This window comes from Hemicordylus capensis, chromosome 6, assembly GCF_027244095.1.
Source record: "Hemicordylus capensis ecotype Gifberg chromosome 6, rHemCap1.1.pri, whole genome shotgun sequence".
Lineage (NCBI taxonomy): Eukaryota > Metazoa > Chordata > Lepidosauria > Squamata > Cordylidae > Hemicordylus > Hemicordylus capensis.
This window is the reverse complement of record NC_069662.1, coordinates 138,099,252-138,114,186: the sequence shown is the minus strand read 5'-3', so window position 1 is coordinate 138,114,186 and position 14,935 is coordinate 138,099,252. Positions and strand designations below refer to the sequence as shown.

At 44.4% G+C, this 14,935-nt stretch overlaps 1 protein-coding gene across 10 annotated transcripts in view; it reads left to right on the top strand.

Moving 5' to 3' along the window:
* The window catches only part of NSUN6 (NOP2/Sun RNA methyltransferase 6), a 41,178-nt gene extending 36,472 nt beyond the window's left edge, over positions 1-4,706 (top strand). For all 10 annotated transcript variants that reach the window (XM_053262136.1, XM_053262132.1, XM_053262130.1 and 7 more), the window contains 2 exons: positions 498-623; positions 4,040-4,706. In XM_053262136.1, the coding sequence (XP_053118111.1) occupies positions 498-623; positions 4,040-4,246 (333 nt within the window). In that variant the 3' untranslated portion in view covers positions 4,247-4,706. The remainder of the gene's footprint in view (positions 1-497; positions 624-4,039) is intronic.
* The last annotated feature ends 10,229 nt before the right edge of the window (positions 4,707-14,935 follow it).

Below are 14,935 nucleotides of genomic sequence, written 5' to 3'. Positions count from 1 at the left end.
TTGATATCTGTATGATGTCTTGTAAGGATTTTCAGGGAGCCAATCTTTTCAGCCAAGGTTGGCTCCCAAAGCAGTTTACAGCTAAAATCCATGCTAACATACTCTGTATTAGGGATTTGGGGGCAGCAGTGGTAGTGGTGATGGTGAATGGCACTCCTCTGTTCCCTGGCATTAGGCGACACAGTCCATATTCCAGGCTCTTTCCTACAGGGGGAAATGGCAGAAGCCACTAAATTGAGGGGCTGGCTGATGGTAAAGATGCCCTCTCAGAGGAGCAGGCCTTCTCTTGATCTGTAGCCTTTCCCCAGTTGCTGGTGGGGTTAATTTCTCTTTCATGAAAGTAATTCATATTCTTGCCTCGGTGAACACGTTGTAATGAATATGGACTCTGAAACTTCCCTGTATAGAAAAATGTTTGAACTAGTCTGTATCTCTTAAAAGTATTTTTGCATATGAAAGGCTGATGATCTCTTAGCAAGTGTATTCTTCCTCCTTAGGCAGTACAGCTGCTGAAGCCAGGGGGCATCCTGGTGTACAGTACTTGCACAATTACACTTTCAGAAAATGAGGAGCAAGTTGCTTGGGCACTTGAGACTTTTCCATGCCTCCGGCTTCAGTCACAGGTAAGAACATATTCATTTAAAAAAAAAAAATCACTACCCTATCTGTAAAGGTTTCTCACATCGTATTAAATTACACACTTCTCTGACAGTTGAAGAACTCCCTGTGGAGAGGAGAGAAGGAATAGTTCTGCAGGTTGCTTTCAGCACCATCCCCTAATTGCTGCCACTCTTTGCAGCTGCAGGTATTAAAACTCACTAAAGAAACTCTTTGTTTCCTTCCATCCAGTCAGTGGCTGACATGCCCCGCAGCACCACATGGGCAGTGTCAGACCCACCTGCGCATTCAGGACTTTGAAATACGCAGCGAATGGGACTGCTCCATCTTGCATGGTCACACAACCATCATGCCCAAAGGAAGTTGTGTGCAGCATGTGGTTGTGCAAGAGGCAGACATCCCGGCACTGCTCGCGCAGCTCGTGCAGCAGCATTGCTGCATCTTTGGGAGGCCCACAGAGGCGATTGGCACTGCCCGCGGTATGCTGTGGAGCATGTAAGCCAGTGGCAAAATCGAAGGCAGCATTACTCTAAAATAACTCTTTGTTTTTGTGTCTTGATTTTTCAGGGAGGGAACGTTATTGTAAAAGTTACCCCACATCTTTTATATCTGTAAGTGAAGGTAAAGTGTGCCGTCGAGTTGGTTTCGACTCTTGGTGCCCACAGAGCCCTGTAGTTTTCTTTAGTAGAATACAGGAGGGGTTTACCATTGCTGCCTTCTGTGCAGTATGAGATGATGCCTTTCAGAATCTTCCTGTATCGCTGCTGCCTGATATAGTACCCGCGGGGATTCGAACTGGCAACCTTCTGCTTGTTAGTCAAGCATTTCCCCGTTGCACCATTAGGTGACTTTTATATCTGAAGACTCCTATTAATGGGCATGGCAAGAAAAGCATTTGACAAATACAAGAGCAGTCCTGGGAGGAGCTTACCTGACCCCCTTACAAGAGCCAGAGTCCTAAAAGCTATAAGGAGCTCCTAGAGTAGCCGGAAGCTGCAGCAGCACCAAGTCAGGCCTGCTAAGCCTTTTCGTGTTGCTGAGAGCCTGTCTGCCCCCTACAAAGGGCAATGGGAGGAGCAGATGGGAGCACAATATGCCTCTGTTGATTTAGCTGAGGCTAGAGAGCCTGCTGATCCTTCAGGGAGAGTGGGCTGGGGGAACAGCTGTGTTGATGAGCTTTCATGACTCTGTTGCCCTTCCCTGCTCAGGGTTCAGCAGGCTGTGCTGGTGCTTTGTAGGTTCCCAGCAGTTTGAGAATCATTAACCAGTATAAATGTTAAGTGTCCAACATGTTGACATCCGATATTCCCCAAATCGGTACAGAGATGACACAAAACTGTAAGATGGTAAGAGCAGTTACATTCCGAATGCATCAGATAATTGTGTGATTTTGAGAAGTTTAATTAGTTACCGTTTGCTTCTCCCAGACCTTCACTGACAGAGTGGCTAAGGGGATTAGGCTTTAATCTTGCAGGATTAAATGGCTGAGACAGACTCTAATTTGATAGTGGGTTTTGTGTAATTTTTGTAAGCATGCATATCTTATTGCATGCCTACAGAAAATGTAGAATGCACAGTTACGGTGCGGTATGTTGCATTTGCTGTTCCCTGGCATTAACTGTTGAAGTAGTAGAATGCCAACTATAGGAGGAAGGACTAGAAGTGATGCTGTCAGGCATTTCATGAATTTACCTGAGTCATGCCAAGCTCCCCTTGGTTAAACCTTTAACATCATTAAGTGTCTAACTATGGTTCTTTTAGGGAAGCAGCCTTGTAGAGAAAGCCAACATAAATCAGGGTTGCCATTTACAAGAACTCCAATCTGAAAAACCTAGTTTGCCAGTCAGAGCGAGGGATGTGCATGGAACCGGTTCGGAGGCCCTTTATGGGCCTCCAATCCGGTTGCAAGAACTGGCAGTTCTGCCGGTTCGACGGCAGTGGGGGTGCCGCTTAAAGAGTGAGGGAGGGTGCACTTACCCCTCATGCCGCTTTCCCCCCACCAGCATCTTTTTGGAAGGGTTAATCGGGGCGGTACCTCCCTGTTGCCCTGTTGGCCGGAAGCCCCCAACGTGCATGCACGCACATCACGCACACGCCCGTGCCAGCACGCGCAGGCGCATCAGGGACTTCCGGCCAGTGGGGGCAACGGAGTGGCAGGGAGGTACGCTGCCACCCCGATTAGCTTTTTTTAAAAAGGATGCTGGCAGGGGGAAAGCAGTGGGAGGGGTAAGTGCACCTTCCCCCGCTCTTAAAGCGGCACCCCTGCGGCCTTCGAGCCTCTCTGCCGTGGTTCCTTGCACATCCCTAGCTGATTCTACAGAGCTGCTGATTCTACAGAGGTCCACTACATTCGTGTATCTCAATTCCTAGCATGTCCTTTCATAGGTTAACAGATGTTCGCTATTATACCCTTGTATTGTATGAAGAACAAGCTTCTTTTCTTAAAGCACAAAGTTGATGTGAAGCTTTCTTTATATTTTGCCTATTGACCTGGACCTAGAAGGAATGGACAGGGACTTTCAAGACCATGGTAGTGGGTAGACAAGCTGTTCCAGCAGAGCTGGAAAACCTCAACACTGGATTTCCTGGAATTCAATGCTGGGTCTAGAAATCTTAATGTTTTTCCTGCATGGGTAGGGATAACTTGTAAAAACATCCAGGATGTTTGGGGTGACACGTATGCAGGGGAGTGAGTAAATAATTCCCTTGCCTTGGTTTACCTCTGCCCAGGTGTCAAACCGAGGAGCAGTTCTATCCATCCATAGCCTAGATATTGCACATGGGGATAAAATAGATATACATAGCAGGTGGAATATAAATGATAGATAAATAAATAAAAGCAGTCTATAAATATTTGTAGTCATAATTGATTTACCTCCTGCCAACATCCCCAAGTTCTAGGAGATCTCCCTAATTTTTAGGAAGCAATTTGGCATGATCATCTTTGCTCCCCACAGCATCTGCACAGATCGGCACAAATGCTGAGCATCTACATGAAGTCTTTCGTCTCCATTTTGCTGGAGCAGCACGGCATCCCCAACCAAACTTTTACATAAATAGATCATCTTTGATATCCATTTAACAAGTGCCGAAGTTTTTTGTTAGTGTCAACTTTATTAAAGTTACTAATGATTATACATGATCTCCAGGGCATTTGCTCCCTGAGTCTGTCTCTGTGAGCGGACAGCATGCCATCTCCTCCAGTCTGAGCCTTTCTGAAAATGTTCTTTTCTCACAGAGGGCTGCAGCAAGGCAAACCAAAGAACAGTTTAGCTTTTCTGCAGCAGAAATATACTAAAGATGCAGCCATCGTGCTAGATTTAAAGTACTGACCCTTACAAAAGCCGGCTTGTGTTTTCAGTTAAACAAATAAAGAACTGCTGAGCAATTAAAGGAATTTGTTTTATTTTCTTCTCTAAAGGAGCCCCATGTCGGAGGAGAAGGCATGATGGGAGCAGGGTTGTCACCTGAGCAATTGAAATGGTTGCAGAGGTTTGATCCATCGGATATAATTCTGCAGGAAATGGATTTGAATTTATTGCAAGACTTCAAATATGAAGATTTGATCAGCCTGGCAAATAAGGATTGTATAGGGTTTTTTATTGCAAAATTTATAAAAGTGCAGTGAGAATCAGACTTGGCAGCTCATTGTAAAAGAGAAAAGAAAAAGAAAAAACCCTTTCCTGTTCACATTTGGAGCATTCTAAACTGCACCTCATACTGCTGCCATGTTGCCAAGCCAACCGGGCTGACGACACCGTTGCTATGGCAGCAGTAAAATCTGCCAACTGTTTCCCTTGGGAGCAATCCACAGGTTGGAGAAGTAAGCTGAAGGAAGGGGCAGTTTCAATTTGGAAGGCTCTGCTTGGTTTTGAATTAGCATTCGGTCACTGATTGCACGAACTTGCTTATTTTTCTGTGAGTTGATAATTTAAAAAGACTGCAACCATGTACAGTAGTAAGTGGGCTTTCAGAATATCACTAATGCAATTATGCAGGTCATGTTTTTTGAAATCTTGTTTACTGAACTCTGAGTGCTACTTTTGAAGGACAATTTTATATAATTAAAGGGTATCATTTCATATTAAGTTGTGTATATAGAAACATAGGGTCCTATGCAGATTTTGGTGAAAGGTTTAAAAAATGGTTTAAAATCCTCTGCTTGCCCATTTCTTTTGGGGGTTGGGTGGTAGGTAGCATTTATCATATCCTACCACATAACAATGCACTTTGGTGTCCCTACAAGCTACCCATGGGGAACAATGGGGTGTTTCATGTTTCCCCATTGTTCCTTGTGGCCAGAACAAGCTGCACTCATAGAGTGCACATAAAAGTTTTACACTGCAATTTGCAATGCATTTTGCAACCCTGCCTTGAAAAACACTGCAGAAGCACACAGTAAAAGGCAATTTGTTATTCCCAACACAGAACACACATTTCAAACACAGTCCAAAAATGGTTAGAAAAAAGAATAATTGATCCAGAATCCACTGCCAGCCACAGTGCCTGTGCTTCATTGGCACAAGTTGCTCTCTCACACACAATTGATTCCTTACATTACGTCCTAGCATTGCAACAGCTGCCACACCAGCACCCTTACTTAGCCACAAGCATAGCTATAAGCGCAACTAGGGCAACTTCCGCCACATTTTGACTTGAGCACACTTTGCAATGCAGATTACAGAGCATTGAGTAAAGCACAAGCTAGTCTCAAGGCCAAACATGGAGCTCATCACAGCAATCACCAAGAAATATTACACACACACACACCTCTGCCACTGTCCATTTTCCGCCGCACTATCTCACAAACAAATAAACCCAAACACACAAACCAAACCACAACTAGAGGAAGGAAGACACCCAAGTTCTGCCTTCGTCAATCTGAGATCCAGCAAAACCAGATAGTTATAGCAGCAATAGCTCGGCATATTATACTCAGTGCTAAGAAAAGAAAACCAGAAAATCAAACCTGCCTTCTCTCCTGATGTATCTGCTTCAAGAGAAGCACACTATAAGAGCTCTGTCTGCCTCCCAGTCCCTTTTGAAACTCCCTCCTTCTATGTTACCTCTCCCTCCCCCCAGCCAATGGGGGCACAGTTGTCCATGACAACACTTGATTTGTATGATAACAAGCCAACCAAGAAGCAAGGAGATCACAAGCCAATCAGAAGCCAGAACCAGAAATCCAATCAGCAAGGGAAAAACGGGCCTCTAAAATGGTGCTCAAAACATTGTGATCAAAACGGGGTTCTGTTCTGAGCTCAAAACAGGCCCTTTATTGAAAGGGTGTTTTGTCTCAAGCTCATCAAAACGTTTTGCACATCCTAAGTATTTTGCTGCTTTTATTGGTAATCTATTTGAGAATCCAGCAGATATCCTACAAAGCCTAATCTGTTCTGCTTGCATCTGTCTTCCTAGCAGCACATGAGCACTTTCCACCTTTTCTCGGGGAATGCACTTGTGAAATTTCAAAGTCAGATGTCCCATATTTTATTCTGGGGCAGTTCCAAAGTACTACTACTGAGCTGAGGAACCAAGGCAAGTGCCTCTATCTGCCACCTTTTGCATTAGAAGTTGTTATTGTACCTCAGCATTTTATTATTTCCTATTGCTTTTTACATCTTACATCCTTCTCAATCCTGGGCTCAGTTTCTCTATTGCCATATTTGTTTGAGGTTTATAAATTAAGATGTTCCACTACATTTCAGCAACAGAGGTGAACTGACTGGGGGGGTACAACCCCCCCCCCCGGACTGATCTAAATATTTACATTGAAAGAGGGGATGAGCTATGAAGAGCTGGAGCTATGAAGAGCAGCCATCTCCTCTCTCCCTGTTGGCAAGCTAAGATAAGACAAAGTAGATAGTCAGGCCGTATGGGTGAAGGTTGCAGGTACCTGTTACAGATCGAAGTCAAATCATTCCTTGCACCACCTTGCTCAGGAGTAGCTCGACTTGCTTTGGTGGCCCAAAGTGGCTTGCAAAACCTGGCCCAGGAGAACAGTAACCTGCACCAAGACTGTATCTGTTGTTGGGCTATATTGAGGTATTGTTTCAGGCTGCAGGTGGTGGGATTTCTGGATCTCTTTCATGTAAGGAGGTCTTGGCACACAAACGTAGCATGTTAAGGAACAGGCTGGCCTGGAAGCTCTTCCTGAAATGATGAGGGATGTGCACGAACCAGTTTGGGGCTCCCTTTCTGGAGCACCAAACCTGTTTTAATATCAGCATTCGAGCTGGCTTGACGGGTGGCGGGGGGTGCCTTTAAGGAAAAACAGGCAAGGTTCTCCTTAGGTAACAGGTAAGATGTGTGGCTGCAGTGTTCCTTCTTGCAGCCCCAATCGGCATCAACACACATATGGCCTGTGCGCATGCGTGGTAGTCATTTGCATGGTCAGCATACCATGCACATGGCTGGTGCGCATGTGCACCAACTCCAGTGGGGGCTGCAGGAAGGAACACTGCAGCCTCGTGTGTCTCTTTCAAAACTGAGTGCCAGTGGAGGGAAATGGTGGGGAGGGGCGGAACAGGTAAGGGGCGCCTTCCCTGCTTGCTAAAAGGCACCCCTCCCCATGCTGCCCCAGGGAGGGCATTAACTGTTTGTGCACATCCCTAGACGTGATAAGATATGTACAGGGAATTTTGTGAGTGTAGTGAGGAGGGCATTCAAACCTACACATCCAGTCTGAAATAGCTCAACAGCAGATTAATCAGGTGGAGTTTCTGCTCATCTGTTTAAGCTCTTCAGTCCAGTGTTCCCTCTGATTTCTCTCTCTCTCTCTCACCTCCTCCCGTCCTCCTCCAGCTGCTCCAGCTGCAGCCGGAACTGGAGGAGGAGGAGGGCCGGCTGGCGGTGGGGGTGGGGGGAGGAGGCGGCAGTGGCGACCTAGCCGGAGAGCAGGAGAAGGTGCGGAAATGCTTTCCGGCCTGGGAGAGGGGGAAATGGGGTGCTGGGCAGTTGGGTGGCAGTGGCGGGTGCAGCAGAGTGCATGCCCGCCAGAAACTGCTGCGCGGGGACCTGGAAGCTGGTGTGTGTGCATGTGCACACCTTAGAGAGAACAGTGGCTCAGTCTCAGCCTCGGTTGCATTTAGTCATGACCAACTCTTGTTGGATCATGATTCACTTTTTTTCTTCTAGAAAATCTAATTCTGTGTTTGAAGTCAGCTCAGAGTTAGTCACTGATGTGGGTAGACAAGGTTACAGCCACACTCGCCACCTGATCTACTGACTGTGTGTGAGTATCCATGTCAGCAAGAGGTTTCCTGCTCCTTTTAATATTGGAGGTATTAGTATTTTAATATTGGAGGGATCTGTAGGTGCCTTCCTGTTCTTCATACAGAGTCACTCCTTTAAAAAGAGATTAGACAAATACAGGAATGACAAGTCAGTGGCTGTTAGTCATGCTGCCTGCAACCTTGGAGAAGCCACTGCCTGTCTGTGAAGACAATACTGAGCTAGATAGACCAATGGTCTAACTCAGTAGATGGCAGCTTCCTATGTTCCTATGCTGGCTATACAGAGCCTCCAGAATTAGAGGGAGTGAGCCACTCCATGCTATTTGCTGGGGAAGAATCAGGAGAGGACTCTTGCCTCCCAGCTCTGCTTGTGGGCTCCTGGAGCATATTTTTGGCCATGGTGGAAGCAGATGCTAGGCAGGGCTCTTACTCCCCAGGACCGCAGGAAAGAGAAACTCACTTGTGACGATTGTCAATTCTAGTTGCTCATAACTGGCCGGGAACCAATGGGATTTCTTACATATAACAGTCTTTGCAATTGCATGTGTGTGTGCATGTATATGATATAAAACGTTTCTAGATTATTATTTTTTAAGCACTTTTGGTTTAAGAGGTGGTTTAAGTTTCCTTCATATTCACTCGTGCACCAAAAAGCATGGGACTTGTTAAGGCACCTTCTTTACTTTCTATGCCATGTAAGTGACAAACTTGCATCTTATTTATTTTTCAGTGTAAACTGCATTGAGAACTTGTGTTGAAAAGTGGTATATAAATATTTGCAGTAATACTAGTGGTAAACACTTCGCCTCCAAGCATCCACATGTTCCTTTGGTATTTCAGCCCCAGTCCCTACCTTTGCAGGTTGGAGGCAGTTCTAACCAACAGGGCACTGTGGGGCAGTGACTTGCTGTACACTGACCTCTGCTTTCCCTATAGGCATTTGAGTCCGTTGGAGCAAATTAGGAGTGAAAAGCTGTCACTCCTTCCCAAGCCCTATGGGAGAGAGGAACACAGTTGATAGACGGATGCCGAAAGGGACAGGACTGGGGTCAAACAGGCATTGAAAAAAGCACATTTTTCATCGTGAGTTCATCACATAAGTCCGCAAGAGAAAAGAGACAAGTCAGCCCCACATGCATAGCCCTGGCCTGTGCAATAGGTCGGCTTTAGTTAAAATTAATGTATTGCATCTTTAGAATGTACAAGCAGAGATAATATCTGAATAGTTTGTTGGTTTTACTTTTTGTTTAACATGCAGAAGACTGTACTCTGCTGTACCAACTAAGCTCTGAAAACGGTTTGTTGTCAGAATTAAGAATGTAGAATTTAAAAGCACTTACCTTGATCAAAATGGACAGGCTGCTGAATCCAGCCTCAGTGCTTCCCTGTGAAGGAAGAGGATTGTGGCTGAAAGGCCAAGGAAAAGTTCAGTTGCATGAAGTTACTAGTGAGATTCAGTATAAAGGATGGAAGTACATGTTGCACTGCCATGCACAAGCAGTAAGCAAGTCCATCCATGCACTCAAGGAGGAGCAAAAAATACTCCTTTATACATTGGGGTGGGGGGCTCCCCAGTGCTGACAGAGGGTTTTCAGAAGGCTTGGGGTCCTCCTGTTTTAAGTTTAATCACTCCCATGTGCAAGCAGAGCAACCTCTTAACAATGGCTCTTCACCGGACCAGTAAAGGAGAGACCCCCGACTTTCCTTGAATCTTTAGAATTCACAGTTCATATTCAAGGCATATACAATCTATGTACAATGCATGATGTGCAGATCCATACCCATGTGCAGTTATTCATATATTGGCTTACATACAGAGCAAGAATGCATGAGCAGGGATAGCTTCTAGAAACATGTTGCTGGCTACCAGTAATCTGAGATTACTGTCTAAGAGTTTCAAATATTTCCCCAGGCCTCCTGTTCAATCTTCACGGCTTTTTCTTTCTCACACAATAGATGGATAGAGTATCTGTGAGTGTCAGAGAGGTGCCAGTTGTTTCTCTCCACCCGAAGTTGTAGGAATCGTGGACAGAGCCCTGGACCAACCCTGATGATCAGAAAGAGGGGCAGCTATTCCACTTGTAGCCTTGACTTGGGGGGAAAAGCATCCTAGTCTGGGGCCCTGTTCCTGGCCAGCATCCAGGATGCTTGGGGGGGACACACACATATGCAAGGCAGTGCGTAAACAATTCCCTTGCCTTGGTTTACCTCTGCCGGTTGTCTAACTGAGGAGCAGTTCCATCCACCCATAGCCTAGATATTGCCTTATGAGTAGCACACGAGGATAAAAGTGGTATATAAATATTTGTAGTCATAACTGATTTACCTGCCAATACCCCCAAGTTCTGGGAGAGGTTCCCCGCAGCACAGCATCTGTTCTTAGGTGGCACAGAGGTTTTGCTGGGAAGGTTTTCTTGCACTTGGCTGCTTCACCAGTGCAGTTAGTTGGGCAATCCAGCTAGGCTGGTCTCTTGCTGGATATGTCAGCTTTTCGGTTCAACACATGGACAGTGGTACATTTCCTATCTGTACTCTGCATATGCGGAGGCCTGTTCACTTTTCAGATGAACACATGTGCAGTCACACAAACCTCTGTGTATACATACACAGGCACGCTTAGCATAATGTCTGGTTCTTGACATCAGTTTAGCTGGTAGAGGTATGTTTTGGGTGGGCACAAGTATGGGCAGAAACATAGGACGACTGCACCTCACAACAAACCTGCTTTCCTGTATAACTCCTTTGATTTTTCTGCAGATAATGTCTCACACCAGATAAATTCTCCATGCTGAATTTAATTCTTATAGGACACATTGGCTCACGCAGAGTGTGATGGTATGTGAGCCTAGTACTGCTGTGGGAATGCTAGTGGTGCAACTGTGCAAGTTGCACCAACACAAAAATGAGCAAGCCAATTACTTTCAATGGGCTTACTCTTTTTGGTGGTAGGTGAGTAAATGCATAAAAATAATAGCGCCAGCCTAATCATCCTTGTTGTCCCAATCTTGGTCCACTGACTGCCACAACTATTGTCGCTGCCACTTAGATTATTCCGCAACAGTCACATTGGCTGCAAATTTAGGCCAGCCGCACCTTCCATCCTTTCTGTCCTGTCCGAATGCACTTTGCTCTCCACACTCTTGCACTCCTGCTGCTAATGCGAAGGGAATGGCAACGGGAGACCTTGATGCTGAGGTAGGGAGTATCAGCCACACCTGAGTCAGCCCTTTTGCCTATGAGCATTTGTTTCCTAGTCCGGATTGGTTCAGCAGTCTGTGTGACCCTGATAGGTGTCGCACCCCACATGGGGACACCGAAGGGACTGGCAAAGTCCTGGGCTTCTTAATTTTGACAGCTCTAGCTTCACTAGTGATCTGGTTAATAAATATATAGAAGCAGTATATCTTTCGATTGTAAATATTCTTCACCCATCCTTCATATTTGGATGACCTAAAAACATTCTGATATCTTAGACCACATATCATTGTTTTCAGTCCACACACACTTATTTGTATGTTAATCCATTATCCTTTCTCTTTGTATGTTTCTAATCTTCTTAGGGCAAGACACACTCTTATGTTTGCGTTAGCATCCAGCATAAATCCTGATTATTAGGGCAACAACAGGCATTTTTACAACGCTGTAAATTCAATGTATGTCTTCCTTCGTAGGATCCTTCTATGTACAGCTTGGATTATTTTAAACCCTGTTATATTCTAAGTATTAAGTTCTTGATGAGCAGCTTCATATTAGAAACACATGTCATCAATTTGCAAAAAGTTAAATACAAGGCCAGGGTACTGCCTCACTTTTTCTGAAAAGTAATGGGAAGTTAGGGAAGGTTAGGGAAGTTAGGTAGGGAAGTTACAAAAAGGTTTATCAAAACTAATCTCGAAATAAAAGAGGAGGAGGAGTGGCACATACTAATATTTCAATAGAAAGTAATTGATTTATTTTAAAATTAATCAGTTTCCTAATATCAGTAATGAGTGCAGACTAGAAACTAATCAATACATTTCCAGGCTCTGTGGCCACAGTCTTAGTTGCATCTTTATATGAATGCTTGCTGTAAACTTTCCATTTTTAGCTGCTGAAGTATTTGAAATTCTGCCAGCCACCAAGATAAACTTCAAGTAGGACAAATCCTACATGGACAAAATTGGAATTAAAGACCAGATTGAGAATGCTAAGAGGGGAATCTACAGCAGGGGAGGGAAGGTTAGACTGTTCAAGTTATAGCAGAAAAAATAATAAAGGTTGAGGGCCTATGAGAAATCGTAAACAGTGGGAACAGATCCCCATATCGCATAATTTCTGGGCTCTGGGGCTATACAAGTAAACTTCCTCCTTACAAAGTCCTAAACATTAGCAGTCTAGCACAGACAGGTGAAGTCTTGGGTTAGGTGAGTAGAAAGCTGCTCATATGGTCCTAAGCCAGAGTGACGCCATGTGAGGTAATGGGTTATTTCGGGTCAGGGAGGGTGTCTCTCATTCTACACATCCTAACTCTTTCATTTCAGTTTCCCCTCCAGGATAGTTTAAGTTGTTTGGGCTCTCTGCATCAAAGGAAGCACATACACTCTGCTTTATTTAACTTCAGCCAAAAAGATAGCATACATTCATAATATATGCATTATAGCACTGGCCCTCAATTTATCTCCTCTTGCCACTACCAGAACTCTTCTAGCTTCAGAGTGGTCAGAACCTTAAAAGTGTATAGAATCCTAGGAATTCAGGGGGTGGGGGGAGGGATAGGGTTGGAGGATATGCCTCTCACAGGATGCATTTTGTGACTGATCCCCACCTTCCAGGACACCAAAAGCTGTTAGGGACTCAATCAGAGACCTTGGCGGCTTCCAGATTAGACTGCTGCCATTCTTTTTACTTGGGGTTTGTTTGGAAAAGGGTTCAATGGTTTCTTAGAGACTTCAGCTAATGCAGAATGTGCTGGCCTGCCTATTGACTGGTGTGGATCTAGCACCTATTTTGAGATAGCTGCACTGGTTTAAAGTACTGCTCTTGACAGAGTTGCTCAGGAAAGCTCTCCTTTCATGATCATGACCTCGCATGATACGCTCCCATGGCCCTCAGATCTTCTGAGGGCCTGCTCCAAATTTCATATGATGGAGAGGATAGGCTAGCTTCTACAAGAGCCCCAACCCTTTGGGGAATTCTGTCACAGCTTCAGCACTCTGGAATTCTGTTACAAGAGAAGTTCATTTAGCCTCCTTGCTCTCTTTTGGAATCTTATGGAGACGACTTTTTTTTTTAAAGAAGGTCTTGATTTTCTAATTCTGGTGCTGTCTTCTCCTATACTGTTATGCTGTATTACTGTGCTGTTGGTTTAATTATAATTGTTTACTTACTGTTTTTTGAATTGGACATAGCAATAGCAATAGCAATAGCACTTATATTTATATACCGCTTTATAGCCAGAGCTCTCTAAGCGGTTTACAATGATTTAGCATATTGCCCCCAACATTCTGGGTACAGTGGCACCCCTGTTTCCAAGCAGCGGTGGTTGTGTAAGCACAATTGCCAGAATGAGGGAGACTGCAAGGATGCTTCTTACACAAACACCAGTTGGAAATTGTGGTGCTGCTGCTGCCTTGTCCACAGCAGCAATGGTGTTGACGTCGTCCATCAGTGCTAGACCTGTGCATCATGTCAGCTATTTTCAACTTGGACAAAATTATACAATTTTATCAATAGTAGTATATACACCCTCTAAATTAATAATCCTCCCTCTCCATTCATCTGATATGCCAAACACTCTATGTTTCCTGTAGGGCAATGATCATAATCACTCCTCAGTCGGGGTGTTTGGGGTGCGGTGCAGAATCTACTTCTCTTAATTGGTGGCGCAGTGGTAAAACTGCCGCCCTGTAACCAGAAGGTTGCAAGTTCAATCCTGACCAGGGGCTCAAGGTTGACTCAGCCTTCCATCCTTCCAAGGTTGGTAAAATGAGTACCCAGAATGTTGGGGGCAATATGCTAAATCATTGTAAACCGCTTAGAGAGCTTCCAGCTATAGAGCGGTATATAAATGTAAGTGCTATTGCTATTACTATTAATTCATTATTATTTTTCTAACCTAATGGCACACATATCCCATCTTCCAGGATACTAGAGGCTGTCTAGTGACTTGAAGGCAAACTCACCCCTCACTTTCCTTACTTTTCATTAGCTTAAAATTCTGTGGCTTAACTGCCCTTTATCATTTATTTATTATTATTATTATTATTATTATTATTATTATTATTATTATTATTAATCAACTCAATTTCTATATCGCCCTTCCAAAAATGGCTCAGGGCAGTTTACACAGAGAAATAACAAACAAATAAGATGGATCCCTGTCCCCAAAGGGCTCACATTCTAAAAAGAAACATAAGATAGACACCAGCAACAGTCACTGGAAGTACTGTGCTGGGGGTGGATAGGGCCAGTAATTTAGCCCTAGAAGTCTCAGAACTTTACTGGGCTATTTGAGGGTTTCTAAAATATTGCTTTTTCTTTTAATCTATAAATGAATAAGCTAGTATACAGTATATACCACCCCACCCCAGTATACAGGGATAGAGTGGCTCCTTTTCATTTCCAAGCTAAGTGCAGGACCCCCAAAGGTTGATATTAGGAGGAATGATGGTGATGTCACATAGGAATTTCTTCTGACATACTGAGACTATGTTAATTCACTCTCTGTACCTACTATGTGCTACATAGTATAAAGCAATATGGACCATCTACCTGCATCAAGTTATGGAGAGATGTATAGGTTGGCCCATCAACAACTGAAAGATTTTCTAAGCCACCGGAAATCTGAATTTCAACACCGTATGTAATTATGAAAGTGCTTGTTTCTACTCTTTCAGACGATGGAACGAATAATCAAGAGTTGCAAATACAGAGGCTATTCACATGAGCGTGCAAAACGGGGCTAAGGTAGCCCAGCCCGGTTTTGCATACACATGTGAACCACTGGGGTCGGGCCTGATTCCAGCAGCAAACCCACCTGTGGTGCCTCCCTACAAAATAAAGTTAGAATGATCGCTCTCTTAACCTCATCACTTTGATTGTCT